General features: G+C 42.4%; 1 protein-coding gene across 2 annotated transcripts; it reads left to right on the forward strand.

Annotated features, from left to right (window-relative positions):
- The first annotated feature begins 334 nt into the window (after positions 1 to 334).
- LOC139336239 (glutamate receptor ionotropic, kainate 1) lies at positions 335 to 24595 on the forward strand. Of its 2 annotated transcripts, XM_070970257.1 has the most exons (16): positions 540 to 753; positions 10540 to 10707; positions 10800 to 11057; positions 14689 to 14870; positions 15345 to 15398; positions 15835 to 16008; positions 16276 to 16419; positions 19983 to 20090; positions 20334 to 20375; positions 20732 to 20845; positions 20933 to 21136; positions 21236 to 21459; positions 22093 to 22211; positions 22384 to 22601; positions 23204 to 23429; positions 23558 to 24595. In XM_070970257.1, exons 1-16 carry the CDS (start codon positions 669 to 671, stop codon positions 23845 to 23847), a joined length of 2610 nt encoding a protein of 869 aa, XP_070826358.1. In that variant the 5' UTR covers positions 540 to 668; the 3' UTR covers positions 23848 to 24595. The 2 variants fall into 2 exon arrangements, with proteins under 2 accessions (XP_070826359.1, XP_070826358.1); XM_070970258.1 differs by lacking the exon at positions 20334 to 20375 and having other exon boundaries at positions 335 to 753.
- The last annotated feature ends 789 nt before the right edge of the window (positions 24596 to 25384 follow it).

Here is a 25384-nt window from a genome sequence, read left to right on the forward strand (position 1 = left end):
AAATGTGTAGAGAAAAGCATGGATGATGTAAAATGGGATCAAATAAATAAATATAAAACTTAAGGTCAACATTACTTCAATAGATTAAAAAATATATCATAATATTTAATGGGAAATTATCCGGGATGGTCGTGTTGTGTTTCATTCTTAGCATTTTGTTTTCCTTGTTTAAAATATAAATCCAGTGGCTGAAACACATGAAGCCCATTCCTCTTTAAACCTGTTGATTTCCTCTACCGTTGCCGCACTTTTATTTTGAAAGTTATACCCAGAAATGCTAATTCCCATGCGCTCCAGCTTGACAGCAGGAGCACAGCGCATGGTCCTCGTCCTCAGTTGCAGCCTACAATTCAAGTGTGCACCAGAAAAAAAAAACATGTTAAGAGGGATGTCTGGACAGTGACTATGGGAAGCAAAACCTCACTGGCATGTAGAGGATTTTAGAATGGGACAACTGGAGTTCTTCTGATCAGTGACAGCTGCGAGTGGAGTGTTTGTTGTTGTTGTTTTTTTGTTTTCTGTTTCTCATCACAATGTGTGAGGGATGGCTGTGCGTCGGATGCCAGTTTATTTTCGTTACGGATACGAGGACTGGCAAGTTATTAGCATGAATTACCGAGGGCAGAAAAACTGATATCAATGTTAAATTTGACTCTGGAGGGAGGACCATGGCGAAAAGGAAGGGACTGGTATTTGCACTGCTGTACTTTATGGCAGGGTTTTGGCTCACTTCGCAGCAAGTCCTGAGAATTGGTAAGTGTGCTCAGTGTTTTTGGCTTTTTGAAATGTCATTCCTGTTAACTATTAACATCCACACTGCTACTACACACTCATCAGCTTTTTTAATATTTGAAATGTATGATTGCAAGACCTGTGCTCCCTTCAAAATTAATAACCAACTCTCTGTATATATAATGAGAAAAAAAGAGACTTTCTGGCATTATCATAATTAGATTTTTAATCTCTCCCTATGGAGCATGTACCGTTGCATCCTTCAAAACACGACCGAATAAACATTATATTTCATTAAGGATAGCCGGGATAATAAATGCAGAGATTATAGATGCAGATGTCATGCAAGGACTCTCCATTCATAGCAAGTGCACAACTCAGATGCTGCAGGTAAGGTAATGAGTGCAGGACCTTCAAGTCCCTGAACCATCGACAGAAACTTACAATAAGGAGTCAAAGTGTGTTCAGGGTACATTTGTGATGCTTTTTGGGTAATGTGTTTTATCCATAGCTATGTCGCTCTTACACTCTTTTACTTGATCATATAAGCAGTATCCTGTAATATCCAGCAGGCAGCTGTGTCCCTGTTATTCAACAGTGAGCTGATGTTGAGTGTCAGTAGAAAAAACACTTTCATCCTGTAGAAACTTTCCATGCTGTCATGTGATGTCTGGACACTGCTGGATTTTCAGAGCGCTGCGTCGTCCGCATGAAACTTCTTTTTTGGTTTGCAGCAAAATCAACCCTTTGGTTTGCTAAACGAGAGTTCCTCCGTGTTGACAGTGCAGGTCAGAAGCAGATGAGTGATTAAGTTGGCCTTCATCTGCATCTGACAGCATACACTGCTGGCACGATGATGTCTCTGGCACACAGGAATGTGACATGGATCCAGAGCTAAAGAATAAAGGGTGGGAAGTCTCGGCGAGGCTTTGTTATATTTGGTTTCTCTTCGGCCTGACAAACTCAAAAGTTATTCAGTGGTGGTGCACATGTATGCTGATGGCCAGTGACATCTCTGAATGTAGATCTGAGTCCAAAGTTGTCTGTTAAGCCTTAGAGAATTGATGAGAACTCTGCTTTCAACTTTGCTCCGCACTTCTAATTAGACAAACAGAGCTCTTGCCCCGTCAACCCCCCTTTGATTTCTGATGTAACTTTGGAACAATGAGCCGGTGTTTGCTTGACAATTAATGCTGTCTGCTCCTCTGCCATTGGTTCTCCACCATTCCTCTAATGGGTTTGAAGATTGCATCACAAAAAAAAAATGACTTTTTCAATTTAGTCCTCAGGACTGTCTGCTCCGTTCAATGCCCAGAGCGAATCTAAATTTCCTCTGCTTCTAAAGACTTGAACAAACAGACTTGTGGCATTGCATAACTTTAAAGGCTAATCTAACAGTTCTGATCTGTGCTCTATATGGTTAATCTCTCTAAATCATATATCACTCTCCAAGGCCACCTAATCTTTATCATTCTCCTCATGAGCCGCACACATCATAATCTCTCCCATATGGTGTGTGGCTTGGTTCAATTAACATTTCTCTGTCTTGGCAAGTGTTGGCATCAGATTGTGACTGGCTTCCACTCTTTTCACTGGGGTTGGTAATAATGGTAAATCTTCTCCCTCAAGCCCTTAAACAACTAACACTAATCTTCTTTATGCAGAAAGTCTCTTCCCCAAATATGGTACTTAGGCAGCAACCAAATCTCATCACTGGGGAGAGCACAGAAGCAGCAGCTTGTGGCCTGGCCTCCACTCTATTGTGCTGTTTGTTCAATTCCTGTTTCCTCTTGCTTCCATGTTTGCTTGTATATATTAGTAAAATATGATTTGTTTACTCATGATTCCACTCACATGATGTGAAAAGTGTGATTAGCTGCCATCAGCCACAGAAATGTAATTAAAGCATTCATCTCCATGTTTCATAGTTTTAGTCCAGCAGTTTTAGAAATTAGTTGGATTTCTTACAGATTATAATCCTGATTCTTATTCTTTCAGTCTAACTGTTTTGGTGGTGGGTTGCAAGCAGATATCCTATGAAACAGAGAAACCTCAGTGCTCCACATCAAACGAAGATAGTAGACTGGTTAGGACCTCCTCATTCATTCACAGTCTGGCATGGGCCCAGGTTGGAGTGCTGCTGGTGGTGTTGTTGAGGTGGGGGTGGGGGTGGGTTCTCACTGGGAACTGGCCCAGGATGGGCAGAGGGGAGAAAGCAAAACACTACGTCATTGTGTTCCTGGGCCCTAAAAGACTTCCCTTCATGTGTCACAAAATCGCAGATGACAATCAGGATCTAAAGATCGGTCTCTTAACATTAACCCCTCACGTCGGCGTTCTGGATTAAAAAAGGTCCGACCAGCTGCCTGAACCTGACCCGTTATTTCTCTCGCTCGCTGCACTGAAAGGAGGAACAGAAGTCTGGGAAAAGCATAGCCTTAGGGTTCATCAGCACATGCCTGCAGCGCAAGCAGAAATCTTTCATTTCTGTGACCTCCTAGCATGCATCACCCAAAGCATTGTCTGGCCTATTAAAGATGAGATGGAAGCTCAGTGATCCTGAAAATTATATTGGAAAGTAATTAATGGTAGCCACAGCATGCATTTTCATTCCTCCTTTCTTTAGAAATTGTATTAGTCATAAAGTCCTGATAGAAAAAAGTGGACTGCAGTGTTCTCCCTGCAAAAGAAGCTTTAATATACAGATACTCACAGATGTTTATTGTATTTTATTTGTGAGGAGTGAATATGGATGATTGCATTCTTGGTTACTTACAACAAAGTGTCTCTGAAGACAAGCTTGTCAGGTGATTTCTGCTCTAACTTTATAGTTTTACTTGCAGTCAGACTTGTAATTGCTGAAGTGTAAATGGTCCCAGTCAGCTTTTGTCCATTTATTCATTTGCTTGCTAATAGCCTATTGAGTGAGAGTGCACTGAGCCATGCGTCATCTGCAAACAGACAGCGTGAGATTCTTATTCCACATTTTATCTGCGTCAGCATTGGAAACGAATCCAATTTACAGCACTGGTTTGTCCGGCTCCATGAAATGTAGAAGTGGGGAATCTAAAGATGCTCTGAGCCATGATCCCATGACCCATTTTTGGAGTTACAGCAGGCGGACAACGCTGCTAAAGAGCTTCTGTTCGGGCAGGATTGTTTACAGGACACAGCAGCACGGCGCAAAAGCCAGACAGGATGAGTTTCTTCAAAGAAGATATCCATTTATTTAAAATATATTTTTGTATTTCACAAATTATAGACCATGTTTAAGACATGAGGTGATTTTCTGTATGTAAGAGTGGAGGCACTGGGCTCTTCTTTTATCGTTACTGTTCATTTGAAGTAGTGATAGACCGATAAATCATCCTATGTTAACTTCGAAAAGATATATTACATATACGGCAGAAGATGTGTAACTAGAAATTGAAGCACAGAAATGCCAAAGACGTGTGCCACCATTACACCATTTGTCATCCTGAGACCACTCACAAGTTTATGTAAAACGTCCAATTCAGTTCATATCATTGCCCAAGGAATGAACATGAGCCAGTAAATCATTTTTGTTTGTTTGTTTTTAACTTTGGCTCGACATTTGTAGCTTGAAACAATGATCATAGGTGTGGTGAAAAGGATGTCTTTGAAATACTGTGATCAACGCTGGCTGATGTCCAGGTATCTTTGACAATTCCAGGATTTTCCGTTGCTCAGTTTAAAAAATGGCTGCCTGGAAGGCTGAGGAGATCATTAAATGCCACTCTAGACATCCATGTTGACTCCGTCTCATTGGACCACAGTTCTTACAGCCTGAGGTGAAAGAAAGTGTAATTATTTTCCTGGCGGTGTGCACGCAGTGTTTTGTGAGCTCTTCCAATTGAAAATGCATGTAGCGATAAGACTGTGATGTTCTGCCTCAGTCTTCAACCACGTCAATCTATCAAACTCATTTTAAACCAATTTTCTGAAACTTAAGTGGAGGATGGTTGCCACTTCCCTCCAGGAGCCGGATGCATAAAACTGTGTACATTCATAATTACAACAACGTGTACGAACAAAGACAGAAATATGTATAAGCATTCTTCCCGTCAGATTTATGAAGTGGTGCGTACGCCTGACTCAGTCTCTGTGGAGACGGGTGCACATGCACAAACTCCATTTTCGCTCCCACATTTAGCTCTAAATGGGTGCAGAAACGTCTTTAAACAATCGTTTGCATGACAATACATGCGCACCCTCCACGCTCGTCGGACTCGTCAGTGAGAAGAATGGAAAATAAGAAAAAGAGCAACTTAAACAATTGTGTTTCATCAGCGACATTCTCAAACAGCAGCACAACAGCTGTCATCACACACAGCTGTGGCTGCTTACGAGCCCGGAAAGCATCTTCACGGTTATGTCTCAGTCACCGCTGTTAAACGGCAGAGACGATCCGTGTGACTTCACACTCTGACACGCCAGATAGCACACACTTTCAGAAAATACTTGGCAGGTGATTGGATGAACCACCTATCTAACGCCGGCTATCAGGGACTTTCAACCAATCAGATCAAAGAGCCATATCACACAGCAGGAAAGTGGTACCAGCGCAGCCAGTTGGTGAATCGAACAAATCGAGACGAGAATGAAAACATCTTTTCCATCGGGAGGCCTTCAGTGCCGTTCTTTGGGCTTCTTTCAATGAAGAAATACTCACCAGTTCTGATTTAACCGATGCTACAGCTGCACCCACGCTAACCTCTGTACGAGCATTCTTGTTGTCGAACAAACAGTCGCTTCTCTTGCCATTGTCATTGGTTCAGACCACTGCGGCTCAGCCACAAGCGCGTAACTGACACCTGATCTCGCGAGTCCAGCTGCCTCACAAGGCAACAATTCAGGATCAAACCAAAGATCATTAACAGGGAAGTGATGATGCTAAAAATCATCACTCATTAACAACTGAAAATGAAGTTTAGATGCTGCTGAGGCTGCAAAAATCAGTGAAATTGGCGAACAGCCTAAACATCTTTCACCTCATTCTTCGTGTCCCCTCAGCTGTCTCCTGAAAACCACGTTTACACCTGGTCTGAAGTACGTGCGAGGTGTGCGTGTGCTTTATGAACACCAGCTCAGGGGTGGGGAAAAGGCGCGTGTGTGGTTTTTGTGCATGCACATCATTTATACATCAGGCTCCAGATGTCTGGATGGTTGACGGTGGTCATGGGTAAGATAATAACAGAGTGCTCTGCTGCACAATAACCAGGCGACCAGATGGATCAGTCACTTCCTGATGCAGCGCAGAACCACCTCAGGCATATTAATAATCTGTTTTACACAAAGACATTTTAAACAAAGAGCTCAGCTGCTTTAAGCAGCAGAGATATTTTCCAGTGGCGTTTTGCTGATGTGAACCAGCACTGATTGCTTGGACCAGCAGTCTTCATGCTCAACTGCAGACAAACCGCCATCGCACCGACTCCCCCGGGTGACTCTCTGCAAATCAAGAAGCTCATTATACTTTAAACAGAAATTTAAGATCTTGTCCCAGGTGGGATTGAGAGGAGAGATAAATGTTTTTTTTTTTCTTTCACCGTGGGATGTGCCTTTCCACCAGGCTTCAAAAGAGGAAATGAATAAGTGAAAAGTGCAGTAAAATAGATATATTTGTCTTTTGCTGACAAGAAAAGCTGCGTGTGTAAATAGTTTATGGCGCTCTTTCAAAATATAAAACCTTTCAACCAAACACACGTGCTGCCGCTGCGACAGATGCTAACACTGTACGTCTGTTTCTCTCCATGACTTTTATTGAGCTTATTGTAGGACTGCCAATGAGGTTACAGTCATTTCTCACTGGAGGAGGCAGTAAATATCAGAGACTGGGCTTTAATGGAGTATCAATATATTATTAACAGCTACTGATGACTGCTGAGTTTATAAACTATCATTGGTTGCATGCATCCTGAACACAGCATTGGATCCATCTTATTATGCCTGATTAGAGGTCAGCTACAAAAATGCAAATCAGAAAACCTGAACAGCAGCAGCTATCTTTTTTGCTTTTCAAACTGGAACATCTCTTTTCACAGCCCTTTAAGTGTGAGGGGAACAAACTCGCTGATTGGAAATGATGCACTTGGATTATTTCGTAGTTCAGTCCTGAATAAAAGCCACGACAGTCGCTGCAGCCTGTGCACTCCGAGCAAACAAACATGAAGACCAGCTGGTCAAAACTCCCGTTTATTTCCTCTTTTATACTGAAAACACCTCGAGAGGAAAAGTCACATCAAAGACTCTGCGATGGATACATTTGCTTGGCAAATCTGGGGAAAGGTTATTGGATTTCGACCTGAAAATTTCATATTCCAGTGGCTAGAATTAAGACCCTTAACAGGTCCTAGCAGCTGCTCACTGAGGCTTGGTGACCATAATTAGGATTGGCACTTTCAAGCATGCTCTTAGTGACCAGGGAGTCCAGACAAGGCTCTCTCAGTTTGGGGTTTGAGGCTATGCTACACCAAAGAAAAAGGTCATTCACAATCAAGGTCTCAAGGGGAGCTTTTTAAAGGCCCTTTCTCCGTCCAAATCAATCACAATTTCACAGGCAATTCTTCAAAGCCTGTTAGAGAGTGCAATGACCTATTGCCATCTGTAGCCTCAGTGTTGAAGTGAGGTCATTTGCAAACCACTGCAGGTCTGAAACGGCATCTTTATGATTTGTGTTCATGGCAGATGTAGCTATTGATTTCTTTGAAAATTGCAGCACTTAAAAAATACCTTCAGCCTTTGTTTTGTTTGCAGGAGAAATCCTGCGTGTGGCAAACCTGGAAGCTGCTAATTTCACATTAATGAGGCCAGAGGAACTGACTTCCTGTTCAGAGCTGGCCTTGTTTCGGTCTGCACTTGAGAACAAACGTTTCATTCTGAATGTATTATTTCAGAAAAATGCTATCACTGAAGGCCCAGATGTTTGGAACGATTTACATTTTAAAAGGCTTTGGCGAGATCGACGTGCAGGGGCATTTTCAGCGGGGATCAGGAAGGATGCTGAATCTCACACGAGTCTGCGAGCACTACATGCAGGTGGTGACAATCCAGTGACAAACCAATATTATTCTGGCCTTAATCCTAATGTTTTTCATGCTGCTCTTTATGTAACTGAAATGTGAAACGCTGCACGTAGCTCTCGTGCCTGGCTGGAGTAACTTATATCCATATTGCCGGCCGCGGCACGCCAGACCGCCATCTTTCTGAAGCAGCGCGGTGGATTAAGAGTTGGATGCTTTTCAGAATGAGCTTCTCAAGTCGGAAACAAGCCCCTCCCTGCGGGGCGCGCACACACACACACACACACACACACACACACACACACACACACACACACACACACACACACACACACACACACACACACACACACACACACACACACACACACACACACACACACACACACACACAGCCAGCTGAAACGTGATTGTGTTTGAAAGAGAGATGTATCTTGAAATTAAAGTCTGTCAGTTTTGGTCTTTCTGAAAGCTCCGGTCAGTGTGCGTCACCGTGAGAGGCGAAACTTTCAGACTGCACCTACTGCAGGAGGCCGGAAAGGCAGCAGACATTTTGCAGTGTTGCATGCTGGTTAAAAATATTTGGGCATGTTTGTCGTTCCTTCCTCGATAAACGCTGTCTGGTGCTTTTTTCAATTCCTCTGATATCTGCAGCTCATAATTTTCTGAGAGTCTGAAATGATCAGCTGACATGATCAGTCCATGAATCAATCACCCATAATCATCTAGAAAAATAACTGACGTTTGATAATCTACTAACTGCTCGAGTTTTATCGGGCAAACAAAATGTTAGCAGGAAAAAACAAGTAGCTAACTCGGGCTCTGGGATGAGTTTATGAGGCTTTCAGGTGCAAGTTGGTACTTAGAATAATTACTGGGGAGGCTGACGTGATGAGGAAATCCCTTCTGCACGGCTGGTTGTTAAATGAAAAATGTTCAGTCTGAGAATATATAATATGCACTTTCTATATGAGAAGAGCGGACGACGTTAATCCACTGCAGCATCATTCGGCCTCTGAGTCTTCCTCCTCCTCCTCCTCCTCCTCCAGTGCGACAATGGAGCAGCTTGTCTATAAACACCGAGGTTAGCTTTGCACTTTCATTGTGGGTTTTATGGGTCTTAAAAGGTGCTGAGATTTTTATATACTGTAGTTCACACTTGATGTTGGATGAGTGCAGAGTGACCGGCTAATTTCACAATAAAAGCACTCTTTGGTCTAATCAAATAGCCAAAAAAAAAAAAAGAACACTTCAGAGTCACATGCTGGTAAAACATCTGGTACAGAGGCATCAGTCCAGGACAAAGAAGGCAACTGAAACAGCATGTAGAGGAAAGAGTTTGGCAGCCTGAGCAGAAACTCTTCAACCTCTTTACAGTAAATTACATCCTGACTGTGTGATACCATAAATCACCAGCTGGTGAGAACATGTTTAAGTTCATGGAAGGTGGCAGGAAGCAGTAAACTGAAAACGACTGGAATGCGACTGTGTGAGGTGAATGGGTGCGACAGGTCAGCCGTTGAACTGCGCTGAATTGCTGTTAGAAAAACAGACGACTTGGGATGCTTTTAAATGTCTGCCATGATAACGCGCTAATGGACGTATTAGCTGTGGAGCTGGCCTATAATGAACCGCTCGCTATTGTGTCAGCCTGTGAAATTTAAGCCACGTAAATAGGGTTAAGTCAGTGAAGGTCAGGCTTTTTCTCTGAATGAGATTAAATCCTGTCATCTCAACCAGGTCCCTTGGTAGCATTATGTGGCAGAAGTGCAGAGAAAATTGGGCCACATTATGCAACTGTCGGCACTCCGTGGCCGCAACCTTCAAATGGAGACAAGCAAAAACAATATTGTTGTCGTACTTGTGATATGCTAGCAGCTACAGTAGCTTTACCCGTCTCACTGTAGAGCTGCTTCGGCCTCTTTTGGCTAATCTAGCCGAGCTCATGGCGAGAAACTAGCCACTGCAGAGCTAACAGAGCAGAGCAGTCTGATGACGGACCTGAGCGAGGCGTCGTGGTGGCGTTTGAAACAGGAACTTTACTTCCTCTGCAGCAGCGAACGCACGGCCTCATTGGCTGAAACCTGAGCTTAAATGGACACTTTTACACTGATAATAAACTTTAGAGCAGCTGCCATACACACGTCAAAAACAAGGGAATATATTGTTTAAGACAACAGTTAATGATGATAATTAACTATTTGATTTTTCTGAATTTAATGGCAGAAAATGCAGGTGGAGTCTGAACTGTGTGTAATTTATCATTATCACATTATAAGCAAGGAAACTGAATCAGCATTAAAAAACTGCTATGCTTTAGTCTCTCTCTAACACACACACACACACACACACACACACACACACACACACACACACACACACACACACACACACACACACACACACACACACACACACACACACGCGCGCGCACACACACACACGCACACGCACACTCACTCCATCTCTAGTTGTGTTACCCGACATGCGAGCCGCCTCCGTCAGACGCGCTAAGCCGGTGTGTTGGAGCTGCATATGGCGGCTGTCCTGCAGAAGATCTGCTTGATTAAAAATAGTTTAATGCTGCGTTACATCTAATTCATGGATATTCACGACATTTTGAATATTTTCTATTGAACTGTTGAAATTATATTCACCCACCACAGGATTAAACACTCGTTCTGACAACAAAACGCACTTAAAAATGCAGAATTTGGGGGAAAAACTGGTTTCATGGGTCCGTGTGTTTCCTCTCTTGCTCCAGGGGGCATCTTTGAGACGCTTGAGAACGAGCCCATCAGCGTTGAAGAACTGGCCTTTAAATTCGCTGTAACCAACATAAACAGGAACCGGACCTTAATGCCAAACACCACGTTGACCTACGACATCCAGAGAATAAACCTGTTCGACAGTTTTGAGGCCTCGAGGCGAGGTAAGAACCACGTCATTTCACTCGGAAAGCTTTTCGTGTTGAAACGAGATGTTTGTTTTTTAACCAGCGTCTCTCCTGTCTCATGGCCTCAGCCTGCGACCAGCTGGCTCTGGGTGTCGGGGCCGTATTTGGCCCCTCTCACAGCTCATCTGTCAGTGCCGTCCAGTCTATTTGCAACGCCCTGGAAGTCCCTCACATCCAGACGCGCTGGAAACACCCCTCAGTGGACAACAAGGACAGCTTCTACATTAACCTCTACCCTGAATACACCTCCATAAGCCGAGCTGTGCTGGACATAGTGCAGTTCTACAAGTGGAAGACGGTCACCGTCGTCTACGAGGACGCAACCGGTGAGTCGGGATGAGATCTGACGACAGGAGACTCTCAAAGCAGCAGCAAAGCATAAAAACTGTGCATTTACACTGATGTGGGAGCTGGCTGTTACATCTGTGCCTGTGTGAACAGTGCTGTTAAAGTATCCGCAGCTCGAATGCTTTTAAGGTCAAAGGGAAGAGAAGTCAATTTTCCAGACCAGTATGACTCAGTTATCTTAAAATATGAGGAGAACAAGAAGGAGCAAAGATGGAAAATAGCCTGATGTGTGACATTGTAAAGTTTAACAGAAACAGAAGCAGCCAGAAGAGACGCTGAGACTCTGTCTGTCCTTAAAGACGACAGTGTTGATGTTTAGAAATGTAGAGCTGATCATTTAAAAGGCTCCTCGGTGGCTTTTAACAGACACACTGTCTGCAAAGCAGTGCTCTCTAAAACAGAAGAGGAAGGAGCTGTAAAGGTGTTATCATCCCTCAGCTGGCAGCTCGATGCTCTTCATGGACTGAAGTGTTTCTGTTGTGTGAATTAAACCAGCTCACATAATATAGATTACACCATAGACTTCCTGTCGTTATGGTTTAAGTGAAACAATCAGTTGATTAATCGATGGACAGAAAATGACTCGGCAACTGTTCTGAAAACTGATTATCATTCAAGTTATTTATCAAAGGAAACCTTCAGTTTCTCAATCGTAAGAGTTTTCTGCTTTTCATCTTTGCAAACTGAATGTCTTTGTGTGCAAAACCAGAAATCTGATGATGACAGAGTGGATTCTGGGAAATTGGAAGAGGCATTTTTTACTATTTCCAAATATGCTTTGGATTATTAATGAATGTATCATAAAAATAACCAACTGATGATATGAAAAATTGCTGCTGCCCGCTCAGGCCATAAATGACAATGTTCCCTGTACAAAGTAGTCATTTACCACGACGGCATACCAGAGATTTAGAGTAAAGGAAAATACTGTAGTTTAACCCACAGGCTGAGTTTCTATCTAAAGCACTGCAGTTCATACCACAGATTTACTGGACATGATAATGAAAAGCCAAATTCAGCTTCAAATGTCTTCAGACATCACAAAAAGTCGAAACAGCGCCATGTGCAAATGACACTCACACCGCAGGCCAGTGTTATGCTTAAAGCCAATGACTGCACAGAAACAATGACAATCACCCCATAACATCAAACTTATCAATGACTGCAGCAGCAGCAGCCTCACAAACCTCTGAGCAGCAGGACAAGGCACGACGAGCATGCAAACAACAAGCATCCAGCCTCAACACTGCAGCACACGACAGACAACTAGAGGAGGAAGTCTCTTACCTTCAGACGAGCTTCTTCTTTGACGTTTTGTTTGCAGACTCACGTGTGAATGAGTGAAGTCCTGTCAGCAGGTGACACACAGCCAGCGGTCACAGCAGGTTTCATGGCCTGTTGAAGTCTCATGTCCTGCTGTTGAAAATAAGTTCATTGTTTTAGTGCAGAGTCCAAGCACTGCTGTCCACAGCAGCAACATGTTCCTCTGGCTTCTTTTCCTGGCATCATCCACCAGATGTGCCGAGCCAATTTAGCTAATTACTGATGACCGCTGTCACATGCCAGTGATGCTCGAAAACAAGACTACTCCACATGGAAACGACCTTTCAAAGTAGAAATATCTCTGGCATGATGTTTCGATGCGTGCAACACACCAAAGTCACTTGCCAAGCACGAACTTTACACAAAATTCGAGCGCAACAACTCTAAACCGCATTAAAGTGCGTATATATGGCTGTCTAACGTGAACGTTTTATTTTGAATGTCTAAACCGGAATTGTAGATATATTTTCATTTTCGTTTGACGTCGCTTGACGAATGTCTTGTAGTTCCTCGTAGTGACCACTGGAGGGCAGTGAACACAGTGAAGTGATTTTATATTGAAGAAATAAAAGGTGAAAGTTTTTGATCTACAAGTGCGAGATTTAACATTGAGCGGTACAATAGGTAAGAACATAATACACGTATATAGCCTAAACGTAACAAATAAAGCAAGTTAATAAGTTTAATACAGGTTTACTCTAAACCATTGTGCGCACATGAAGAACGTACAATGTGTCAGAAACTGGCAAGGAGTCATCGGCAAAAATAAGTAATATTAAATCATTGAAAAGGTTCAGCAGTTCAGACATCTTGTATAATACTGTACTGTTTTCGAAGAATTTAAAGATTCTGTGATATAAAGTTAATCTCTGTGGATAGAAAAGTTGGCCATGACAGTATGGCGACTGACCTGTGTGTATTTTGAAATTACCGTTTGTCGCCCTCGGGTGGGCAGAACGAGGAATTGCAACATGAAAATTGTCAAGCTAGCATCAATACAGACAAGGCCTCTTATGCTAGCACTTCCGTCGGTCAATCAGAAAACAAACAGTTCTTAATCTTCCTAAAGTGGTGACTGTTTTGGAGTGAGAGACCAACTAATGTTGCATTAGTAAAGATTCCAGTTAACAAAGAAGTTAACAAGGCTACATTAAACTAACTTGCTGACGCTGGCTGCGTACATCCGTCATGTAACCTTCGCCTCACGCTCGCCTTTGCGAAGACGACTGCTGACAACGTATTTAATCATGTACTGCCCTCTAGTGGTCATAACTGGAAACTGCAAATCAAATTAATCAAGCTAGCATCAATACAAACGTGGCATCGTATGCTAGCACTTCCGTCAAACAAATGACGCAACAAAACAAACAAACAAATGTTCTCTATTCTTCTCTAGTGGTGACAGTTTTCGAGTTAGAGACACGTGTAACGTTGCGCTAGTAAGGTTGTCCACCGGAACGGATTACCCTCTTACAGTATGAGTAATGTTAGCAAAGTTAACAAGGCAGGTTAGTTTGCTGACGCCAGATGCGTCCATCTGTCATGTGACCTTCGCCTCTTGTATTGTATTGTAATGTAATGTATTTAATCGTGTGCTGCCTTCTAGTGGTCGCAACGAGGAACTGCAATATCAAATCCATCAAGCTAGCATCAATACAGACGTGACATCTTATGCTACCACTTCCGTCAAACAATATGACGCAAAAAAAAAAAAAAGTTCTCTAATTTTCTGGGTTTGTTTTCCTGTTTTCTCTCCATATTGTTTGGCTAAATGACAACGGATAAATTTAAGCACCTCATCATAGATTATTAAGTAATAAATCACAACAATGATAAGTCTGTTTCCTTCAATAATTGCAGCCTCCATGAGGTTTTGACAGTGTACCAATAGCTAAAACACATGCTTTCTGTTTTGGGATGCTAATTTTATCTGATCCTGCAGATTTTACATTTATTAAAAGGACTGGCTCTTCTTAATATGATATGACAAGAGTGACATTTTGACATAGTGGATGTTTGGTAAACAAAAAGACACTCACTATCAGATGAATTTGGCTGTTTTCTGGTCTCATACTTCAGAAAAGCACCTTAAACTATGTAATAATATTACTTAACCATTGTCTTCATTACAATCAAAAGCTGCTTATGTTTTGATTACAGTCTTTTTGACACTACACCATATATCCACTAACTTTACAGTTAAATGCCTACAGAAGGTGGATTTGTTGTAAATATGTGATGAGTGAGTCTAATGATGGTTTTGTCTTCTTGTCTTGTAATTTTTAGGACTGATTCGTTTGCAAGAGTTGATCAAAGCTCCATCCAGATACAGCATTAAAATCAAGATCCGCCAGCTGCCAACAGGAAGTAAAGACGCCCGTCCTCTGTTGAAAGAGATGAAGAAGGGGAAGGAGTTCTACGTCATCTTTGACTGCTCTTACCAGACATCAGCTGATGTTCTCAAGCAGGTGAGCAACAGCAGCATGAGGTCTACACTCGGCAGGTGTCATTGTCCTCAGGGTTTCCTTTTTCAGTGGAGAATAGTCTGCACTGCCTTTCATTTAATATTCACTATGTGAAAGATTAGTCAAAGTGTATCCCCTTCAGAAATCATATGCTCATTCCCAATCCAAGCAGAGGCTCGTATTCATATTCAGACGAACGCATTTAGAACCAAAAGCTGCACCGAAGACTAATTGCAGACAACACGCTAACGTGAGCAATTTGTGACATATGCTAACTTGGATATTTTATGTGAACCATGCAAACATTTCAAAATGAGGTGATTCAGAAAATGGATGAAATGTGTAATTTACAAGAGTCCCAGGATGCAGATATGGCTGGATGGCGTTTGGGAAAGACAACTTTATTTATTGTGGCTGGTGTGAAACTCTGGTGTGAGGAAAACTGTGAACCGCTCCTTCATCTCTCATCCTGTTTAGATCTTGTCCATGGGGATGATGACTGAATATTACCACTTCTTCTTCACAACACTGGTAAGAAAACTATTTATGAAGCCACATTCTGGACATTTGCAGCAACACACAGAGGTTGTTTTTTTCCAACGTATTCCCTTTGAGACTGGATTGATGGATATGTATTCTGGTAACATGCCACTTAATTACACATCATTCCATTGTCTTAATCAAGTGTCCTTTTATCCTGTGCAAGCATAGATGTGTGTATTCACTTGGAGATTCTGTTATGCAAAGATTATGCAGATGAACTCAAAACATCTGTGGTCGTTTTGATAATAAGATTGCTGCATGTTTTCAGTGCCCTTGGCATAATTCCATGGTATTATTCAGTATATTGCTCCACTGTTTTAATCAAGTGTCCCTTTACCCTTGCTGAGTAAGTCACATCTACTTTTGAGTACTTTAAACAGAAGCGCATTAATTCTGCACTGGTGATGTTGTTGCACTTCTGCAGGACCTGTTCGCCCTCGATCTGGAGCCGTACCGCTACAGTGGGGTCAACATGACAGGGTTCAGACTGCTCAACATAGACAGCCCTCAGGTGGCCTCGGTGGTGGAGAGGTGGGCCATGGAGCGACTGCAGGCCCCCTCCAAAGCTGAGACTGGAATGATGGAGGGGATGATGACAGTGAGTTTACCTTTATGCTCATGTTAACTGAGTGCAAGGGCAGTTGAAAACTTGATATGATTTTGTATGTATTTGTATATTAATCAGTCAGAGTACAGCAATCCACCTTGTTGCTTCCTGATTGTGTGTACATCAGAAAGGTAATGTATTTTGGGGTATTTAGGAACCACATGGCACCGTGCACGGTCAACAGTCGGGATGTGATTAGTTTACGACGTGATTTGTGATCCCTGCTGACGGATGACGACGGCCGTGTTTCTCTTTCAGACTGAAGCAGCTCTGATGTACGACGCCGTCTACATGGTGGCTGCCGCCTCGCAACGCACCTCCCAGATCACTGTCAGCTCACTTCAGTGCCACCGGCACAAACCCTGGCGCTTCGGATCACGCTTCATGAACATGCTCAAAGACGTGAGTGTGGGTTATGAATGTGTGGCACCCTCTTCCTCCACCCATCCATCCGTTTCACAGCCTGCTGCCTCTATCTCATTTCCTTGGGTACAGGCGCAGAAACAATGGAGTTAGGAGATCAGATGTGATGAACGAGGAACACGTGTGTCACAATTAAATTTAAAGTTTTTCTCGGGAGATGGGGGCTGATGTCAGGCGCAGACGTTGGACAGGATAAGATATTCAGGAACTTCATACTCATTTTAAAATATATTTGTTCGTATGTTTGTTTTGAAGTGAATGTCACTTTACATCCTTGTGCTTTGAAGGATGCTGTGGTGTAGATCTGAGGTAACTGAGAAGGAAATAAGTATTAAATTCTGCATATTGATCTGACAGCAGGCAGAGTGGGAACATAATGAGACTGAAGCACATTTAAAAGCAAAGGCTGACAGATTGGAAAACACGCAGTCCGTCCGGTGGAAGTGATCCCAGTTTAATTGTGGAAGCGGATTTTCTCAGCTCTGCTGCGATATTTGAATTTGATGGGCTCTCCTGCTATATTGCAGTCTCTAATTAGATCTTTCTCTGACAAATGAGCTTTTCAATTAGAAGTGGGGACAGAAAATGAAGGATACAGACAAAGAGCCCAGAGTGCACAGTGGGTAAATGAGGAACTTTCCTTGTACAGCCTCAGCAGATATCGTCTGGGATTAGACTTGCGATCAGCAACTTTACATAAAAACACTGAGATGTAAGATATGAGCTTCTTTTCCACCGGTGATAAACAACGCATTGGTCTGCCTTCTGTCTTCTACTCGATAAACATGACATCCCATATCTTCTCAAGTATTGTTTTTATTGTGCATTCATTTAAAAAGGACTATACGAGTGCTTCCTTTCCATGCTTTAAACTACCAGCCAATGTTTTCCAGAGCTTAGCATATGCTAGTTTTTCTTAGACAGCAAAAAGGGTCAGAAAAGACAATCAGGTAGGGAACTGGGAGAAACTGGCCTGCATGCTGAGGAGTCTGATGGGACAGGTGTGCGGCCAGGTGGGATCTGAAATGACAGGAGAGGTTAGCGGCAGGCAAACAGGCAAAGTACTGACACTGAAATTCAGAACTGATAGAAACCACAACAATTTGTGCACATTCATATAACTGTTGTGTCAAAATCAAGCTGTGAGACTTGAGTCTGGCACGCTGGACATCTTGTTCGCTGTCATTTTCATCAGTTATCATTGCATGCAGCAAGTTAACACAACAGTTTTTCTGTGTGTCTGAGAAGTTTGTTGCTCTCAAGTGTTTTGTGATATAGTGGTGACTTGATTGTGACACATTTTGAACTTTTTACAGTGGTTTACACAGATTTCCCATAATCCTTCTCCCTATTTCTGTGCCAATCTGGTTGTCAGGTATGACTGATTTGAAAGGTCTGCACATCACCACGCAGTAATTGTGTAACTTTGACAACGATCAAATCAGAACTGATCGTCATGGTGGTGGATCACTTATATCAAGTGATTTTCTCTCTGCAGTCTCTGCGAGGTGAATGTGATGCTGCGCAGAGACCAGTGGCTGCCTGGGTGGTGGAAAACACATTCAAATAAGACACTGTGGTACAATTGGAAAATTATCAGCAGCGCACAGTGTCAAGAATTTAAGTTAAATTGGTTAAAACATGCAAAATACTGATATGGTCCAATAAGATTAAATTTTATAGCTGTGTTATCTGAGGTGCCGTTCAGCAAGACGCTGAATCCAGTGGTGCGGCTCCATAGCTTAGCCTGCACTCTGCTCTCGTGTGGGAGGGAAGGCAAAAAGACAGTTTCCCCCGCAGGAATCAGAGCTGTATCACATATTTGATACTAAATGTAAAAGTTCTGCAGAGACAGTTTCATTGGCAAGAAAATTAGCCTCAGCTTTGTGCACTTGGGCTGTTTTATTGAATTTACCAATGCACACACAGAGCACGTTTGTTAGTGAGGGTGGCGCATAGAGGCCTCAGGGAGCAGTGGAGATTTTCTCACAATGATGGCCTGTCCAGTGTGTTCATGGATTTTCACAGAGGTTTCAGTGGTGTGTTTAAATCTCATTCTTATCCTTTTTATGATCTGGAGTCTCCAATCCGAGAAGATCCATGTCATCACTACATGTACAGTAATGACCCCAACACATGGCCAAGACAGGGACACTTTTGATTGGTGAGGATTTAAAAGGAGACTTAATGACAGGAATAAATCTGGACTTAGGGGTCAAGCAGGTCTCAGATGTGTGCAATAAGACTGTGAATCGGCCTAATCAAAGAGCAACTTCGCCAAACGATGCCCTGTAACCTCCCATAGATGAACCGTTACGAAGGGGATAACAGGCCTCGTGATGCCATCGAGTTTAATGTTGGATCTAGTTTTTGCGTTGCTGCGTTTCACAGAATTATTTTCACTAACTGGCTGATGTAAGTTTCTGGTTAAAGGCTGTAAGAACGAGGTGATGGGACACAAATGCTCAGTGTTGTTAATACACCTCTAACTGATGTCTGACACAACAACCTCCAGACACCTCAGAAGTACTTTCAGAGAGTTTCAGTGAGATTGTTTCAGTAGCGTGTGCCCAGTGGCTTTTAGTTTGTGTCACTCACTCTAATAATAAGTCCTTGGCTCTTCCCCCATTTATGTCCCAACTGCATTTGGCTTTCAGCTTCTGAAAACCTAACAGCTATGTCTTCCCTCGGAGTATCAGTCACGTTCACTGAGACTATTTTCCTCCTCTAAGACCACCAACTGTCTTCTGTCTGTGCACAAGGAATAAAATGTTCAGTCGTGTAGATTATCACAAGTAACCCAGTTTTTCCTGTGATAATATGTAAATGAGGGAGCAGCAGCATGCTTTTGTTTCCCCAGCTGAAGCTTTTTCATCAATGTGTGATTCCATTATTTCTCGTTTGGGTGTAATGCAACAGTCTCAGATTGCAATGTGGAGATCTACACGTGTTTCTGAGGACGTGGTGCTGCCCCTTAAATTCTATTTTCAGGACACTTTGATGTGCAGCCAGATAAATTAGAAATCATGAAATGCCACAAGCTGAACGCTGGCAAATTTACATTTGGTGTACTGATTTGTGGATATGCCATCTTCCCATAACAAAACTGGCTTCTGAGTTTCCTCCTGCTCGCGCAGAATTGAGATGCAGCTCTGTGAGCCCTCTGTAAAAGAGATTTAAACTGACTGTTATTCAGCTGAGCTCACTTCATTATCAACTGCATTCAAATATCTCTGAACTCAGCTGCCCACCCACTGCTCTCTGCTCAGACAGAGGCCATGCCTGCCTGCTCCATTTACATCACCATCCACCATGTTTATTCACTTTATATTTCCACAGAGGACCCAACCAAAGCAAAAATGCCCATTGAGATGCAGTTAGCCTTTGTCAGTGTTCTTTGCTTAATATAGCACTCAACAATTATTCATTATTAATTAAAAGAATTGTTTTCATTTTCCAGGCTCCTTCTTGATTTTGCATGTCTATGACAATAAGAACTGAGGGATTCATCGCTTTTGTTTTCTGCCCTCTCTCTGCTACAGGCGCAATGGAACGGCTTGACGGGACAAATAATTATAAACAAGACGGACGGCCTGCGGAAAGAATTTGATTTAGATGTCATCAGCTTAAAGGAAGATGGCTTGGAGAAGGTGAACTCTCTGACGTGTGTCTGCGCTGTCAGTACAGGCTGTGGTTGCAGACATTCAAGCAGAGCTGGGTAGAGAAAATAGAGATGGACATGAAAATAAAATAAGAGCTGCAACAACAGGAGTTATTATTTTCCACGTTTGTCTCAGCCAAAATTCACCATCATCGTTTATTGTGTTCAGTTTTTTTTTCTTTAAGTTCTGGGCTCTGTGATTAAAATGCTTTCTCTTTATTATTTCTGCAAGACAATCGCGGGCAACAACCGCCTGAATAAAGTGTGGAAAAAGGTCTGTACTTTAACTGCCCCGGCAGATTAAAGGCATATTGACACTGTTGACTAATTTACCTGCTGCCCTCTGTGATGTCTCCCCTGGAAAGGTTTTAGGAACTGATGTGCAGGAATGTTGAACATTTCTGCACTGGACGTGGCATTTTTAGTTTTATAATTTACTGTTTTATGTTCTTTACCTTTCTTCCCCCTTCCCCTCTCTCTCATCTCTTTGTTCTTCCATTGTTTTTCTGCTTCCTCTGTTTCTTCTCCCTTCTTTGCGTTCGACGCCTTGATCATGTGACGGTGACGTGAGCAACTTTGGATCTTTGATGTCCAGTCAGTGTGGTTATTTGGATACTTTCTTTTTGACAGATTGGCGTATGGAACTCCCAAACAGGCCTTAATTTAACAGAAAACAACAAGGACTCTTCTACAAATGTGACCGACTCAATGGCCAACAGGACCCTCATTGTCACAACTATTCTGGTATGAATTGAAGTAAAATTTTCAACCAGCATTTGATCAGGAGTGTCTTGCTAAAACTAATGAAGTCTATAATGCGCCTTGTTCCAGGAAAATCCTTATGTCATGTATAAGAAATCTGATAAGCCGCTGTATGGAAATGATCGCTTTGAGGGCTACTGCCTGGACCTGCTCAAAGAGCTCTCCAACATTTTGGGCTTTTCCTATGAGGTCAAACTGGTGTCTGATGGCAAGTATGGAGCTCAGAATGACAAAGGGGAGTGGAACGGCATGGTGCGAGAGCTCATCGACCACGTGAGTGCCAATCCAGGTTAAAAGTGAGAGAAAATGTGAGTGATCAGCCGGATCATCTCTTTGACTGTGGCTCTGCTTGATGTTTTTGTTATGGACTAGGTGGCCGACCTCGCCGTGGCCCCTCTCACCATCACCTATGTGAGGGAAAAGGTGATAGATTTCTCCAAGCCCTTCATGACGCTGGGCATCAGCATCCTCTACCACAAACCCAACGGCACCAACCCCGGAGTATTCTCCTTCCTCAACCCGCTGTCTCCTGACATCTGGATGTATGTGCTGCTGGCATGCCTCGGCGTCAGCTGCGTGCTGTTTGTTATTGCCAGGTAAACAGCCTCTTGAAGGATGCTCACTTCATAGAAGTTATTTGTATTGCCAAAAACATACTTGATAAGCTTTACTAAACAGGCCACTTAACAGCAAGAATGCAGTTCCTACAAATTAAAGTTGTTGTGCGGTTTAAGTTGAGCAGATGTCATTTTCTCATTTTACATATACAATAAACATAAAGAAAAATGCTAACAAAACGAAGGCTTAATGTATGTATCGAAATCCTGATCTATAAGTTCAGTTGCAATTAGCTTTATACGTTCATTATGTTGGTTGCACTTTAATTATTAACATTTTTTGCAAAACCAAAAGTTCACTTTGAACATTTAAACTTCCTGCATGCCATAGGCCATTTGGATTTATGAACAATCAACCATTAATTCTGGCTGCAGCAGCAACCTGTAGATTCATTGAACACTGCAGTGATAACTGAGCACAGCTACGTTTTTGTGTCCTTGGTCAGAATTATTATTATTATGCATTATGTCATTGACATGTGCTGGAAAATGAATGCACGTAGTAATGAGTAAATATGAGCCATTGCCACTCATTCACATAAACTCACATAAATATGGTATTATTTTGTCGTTTTCATTATTAATTGTGACTGTTTCATTCCTCACCTTCAGGTTCACTCCCTATGAGTGGTACAACCCTCACCCCTGCAACCCAGACTCAGATGTGGTTGAAAACAACTTCACTCTAATAAACAGTGTCTGGTTTGGTGTTGGAGCACTTATGCAGCAAGGTACACTTACTGCAGTTATGACTGAATTATGTTTTTATGCTGTTTTCATACCTGGCATGAAGCACCTTCACCCATCACCTACATATGAAGAAAATTGTTTCTGTTGTCGACGTTGACTCAGGATGTGTTTGCTTGTAGGATTCATTCTGTTCCTTGTGTCGTTATCTTACAGGATCCGAACTGATGCCTAAGGCCCTCTCTACGAGAATAGTTGGTGGAATATGGTGGTTCTTTACGCTGATCATAATCTCCTCATACACTGCCAACTTGGCTGCCTTCCTCACTGTGGAGAGAATGGACTCACCGATCGACTCTGCGGATGACTTGGCCAAGCAAACCAAAATAGAGTATGGTGCTGTGAGAGACGGCTCCACCATGACCTTTTTTAAGGTAACCCTCTCTACGCTGTTCGCTAAATGGAAAAGTAACCGTTCACCAGCGGGGGAAGGGATGCTAACACAATTTTTGATTGATTTTTGATTTTAATTAGCCTGACAAGTTTTACCCTTGAGCCAGGAGTCCTCAGTCATTACAGGAACATGACGTGCTGTCTGTCGGGTTGGCTGAAAATGGAGTCTGCAAAAAAAGAGCAAGGTTAAAAGTTACTGTCGTAGAAACTTTCCTCATAAATGCATCTTAAGGAAAAACCTGTGGGCATTTTTTCTATAAAGATTAGGATTTATTGTTTTGCCTGTAGCACAGCAGCCAGTTTATCTGAATGTGCAGAGAAAATGGAACGATCTGGGGCAGATTTGAACGCACTTCACATCCCATCTCCTGCCATGCATCAGGATGATTGCTCCAGTCAGCAGATAGTCTCCCACTATTGTTCCATCTGAAATATTAGAAACAAGCATCAACCATGTATCAATCACATACGACCATGCATCAACATTATCTGCTTGGTGTAAACCTCTGTGTTGTTGTTTGCGGCATTGACCATTGAGATACATTGTTTTAAACTTCCATAAATCCTGATTCTGATCCAACAGAAATCTAAGATCTCAACCTACGAGAAAATGTGGGCGTTCATGAGCAGCAGGAAAAACACGGCTTTGGTGAAAAACAACCGGGAGGGGATTCAGAGGGTTCTAACCACAGACTACGCTCTTCTGATGGAGTCGACCAGCATCGAATACATCAGCCAGCGTAACTGCAACCTCACACAGATTGGTGGCTTGATAGATTCAAAGGGCTATGGAGTGGGAACCCCGATTGGTAAGATGAGCAAGAAGCATAACCAATAAATGCTCCCTATTTGTCTCCGAAACAACAAACCCAGAGGTTATGTCGCTGGTAATGACAGTAATAATGGTTTTTATCCTGTTGCTGTTTCCCTGCTCTAGGCTCCCCTTACAGAGACAAGGTCACCATTGCCATCCTGCAGCTTCAGGAGGAGGGGAAGCTGCACATGATGAAGGAGAAATGGTGGAGAGGGAATGGCTGCCCAGAGGAGGACAGCAAAGAGGCCAGTGCTCTGGGTGTGGAGAACATAGGGGGAATTTTTATTGTGCTGGCAGCTGGACTAGTCCTCTCAGTTTTTGTCGCAATTGGAGAGTTTATTTACAAATCCAGAAAAAACTTGGACATTGAAGAGGTGAGTGTCGGTCAGTGCGAATGGCACAATAAGTATTAACATACAGGGGGACTCGAACGAAGACTGTTACGAACCTACTACACATTTGCGTTGTCGTTGTTGTCTTCAGAGGACTACAGTAATCACTGGGCCAACAAAAATTTGGAGTCTGAATGTGTCGAACTGCATTGTTACAATCAAAACAGAAATACTTTTTAACGCAGAGTTTAATGTTTTCAGTAGTTTTGATGTAGAGCACATGAACATTTTAGTCTTAATTGGAAGAGTACATTTTTCCGATGACGTGTGGTTGCTGACTTCTGACATCGTGACACTTGACCATCTTGGCCTTGCTGTTTTTTGCAAAAAACTGTAACATTGTGAAACTGTTTTGCGTGAAAACAAATGTCATTGTCATGCCGTGATATTGTGGGTAAGTGGTATCTTTTGAGGCATGTTGGCCATGTTAATTTCAACCACTGCAGTAAGTTTGAGGGTATTCTGTTATAAAATGTTTGCCATTTTCATATTTATAGCGCACAGAAACTTTGACATAACAACACTACTTCTTACCACTTTTGTATGTACTCATGTATTTCAAAGAATCTTGATTTATTCAATTATGGTTGTTTCCAGTTTGTTTATGAATGAGTTCTCCCTCAAGATTTTATTCAAGTTGCTTGACACTCAGGCCATCAGTCTTTACTTTTTTTTCTTTTGCTTTTTGTATCATATGAAGTTCATGAACATGTATACGTTTCTTCATGTTGAATTGTTTCAGAATGACTAAAGTTACGAGAGAACATTACATACTTTAACCTTTTATTTCTGGTTGTTTTGGTTTTGATTGCTCCCTTCCTCTGCACGCGCAACCTTTTCCTTCACTAGATGGAGACGGCATCACAAGATTTTGATTTCATCTAAACTTTTGGGTTACATCAAGGAGATATAAGGTGTAAGACTAGCATGTCTTTCAAACTGTGTTGTTGTGATACTTCTGAGTTCTCTTTCAATCATTGGCTTTGGTTATTTCTGGGAAATCATTTCCATGAGACGCTTCTGTTATTATCAGAGAACACAGGTTATGACTTACAGTAAGTAACCTCAGGTTTGCTTGTCATTGCTGTTGGCCTGCTCTACAGCAAACCTACTTCATTTTTAGATGCTTACATTCTGCACTGTGTGTCACCACACTCTTATTTTTGTCATCCACAGATGTTGCCTGCATTAAGCACTTCAGACTAACCAACTATTATGCATTTGCAAATCACTTTGTCTTCATTCACCACTGATATAAAGCAGTGCATTCTGTCATGCATTTAAAACCATTAGTTTAAAGGGTTTACAATGTAAAGCAACCAATCACAGAGCAGTTTAGATATAGATGGCCCCTGGATTCAGCGTTAAAGCGAGTGTTTACTTAATTCATCACACTGGCTGCTGACAAATGCTACAGGCTCAGCAGTAGCTTCTTGTATCCCTGAATCACCTTTCTCTCCGCCTGCTTTCAGCTCTGATCAGGCCCGTAGTCACCTCACTCAGGCTTAGGCTTGTAAATAACATCCTCATTAGATAGTGGATTACAAACACATACCGA

This window comes from Chaetodon trifascialis, chromosome 9, assembly GCF_039877785.1.
Source record: "Chaetodon trifascialis isolate fChaTrf1 chromosome 9, fChaTrf1.hap1, whole genome shotgun sequence".
Lineage (NCBI taxonomy): Eukaryota > Metazoa > Chordata > Actinopteri > Chaetodontiformes > Chaetodontidae > Chaetodon > Chaetodon trifascialis.

What these genes read in the sequence shown, in the direction of transcription:
- LOC139336239 (XM_070970257.1), top strand. Translation starts at nt 669, where the DNA reads ATGGCGAAAAGGAAGGGACTGGTATTTGCACTGCTGTACTTTATGGCA. An exon ending in GCAGCAAGTCCTGAGAATTG is followed by an intron (nt 754 to 10,539) that starts GTAAGTGTGCTC and finishes CTCTTGCTCCAG; the next exon opens with GGGGCATCTTTGAGACGCTT. An exon ending in AGGAAGATGGCTTGGAGAAG is followed by an intron (nt 20,091 to 20,333) that starts GTGAACTCTCTG and finishes TATTTCTGCAAG; the next exon opens with ACAATCGCGGGCAACAACCG.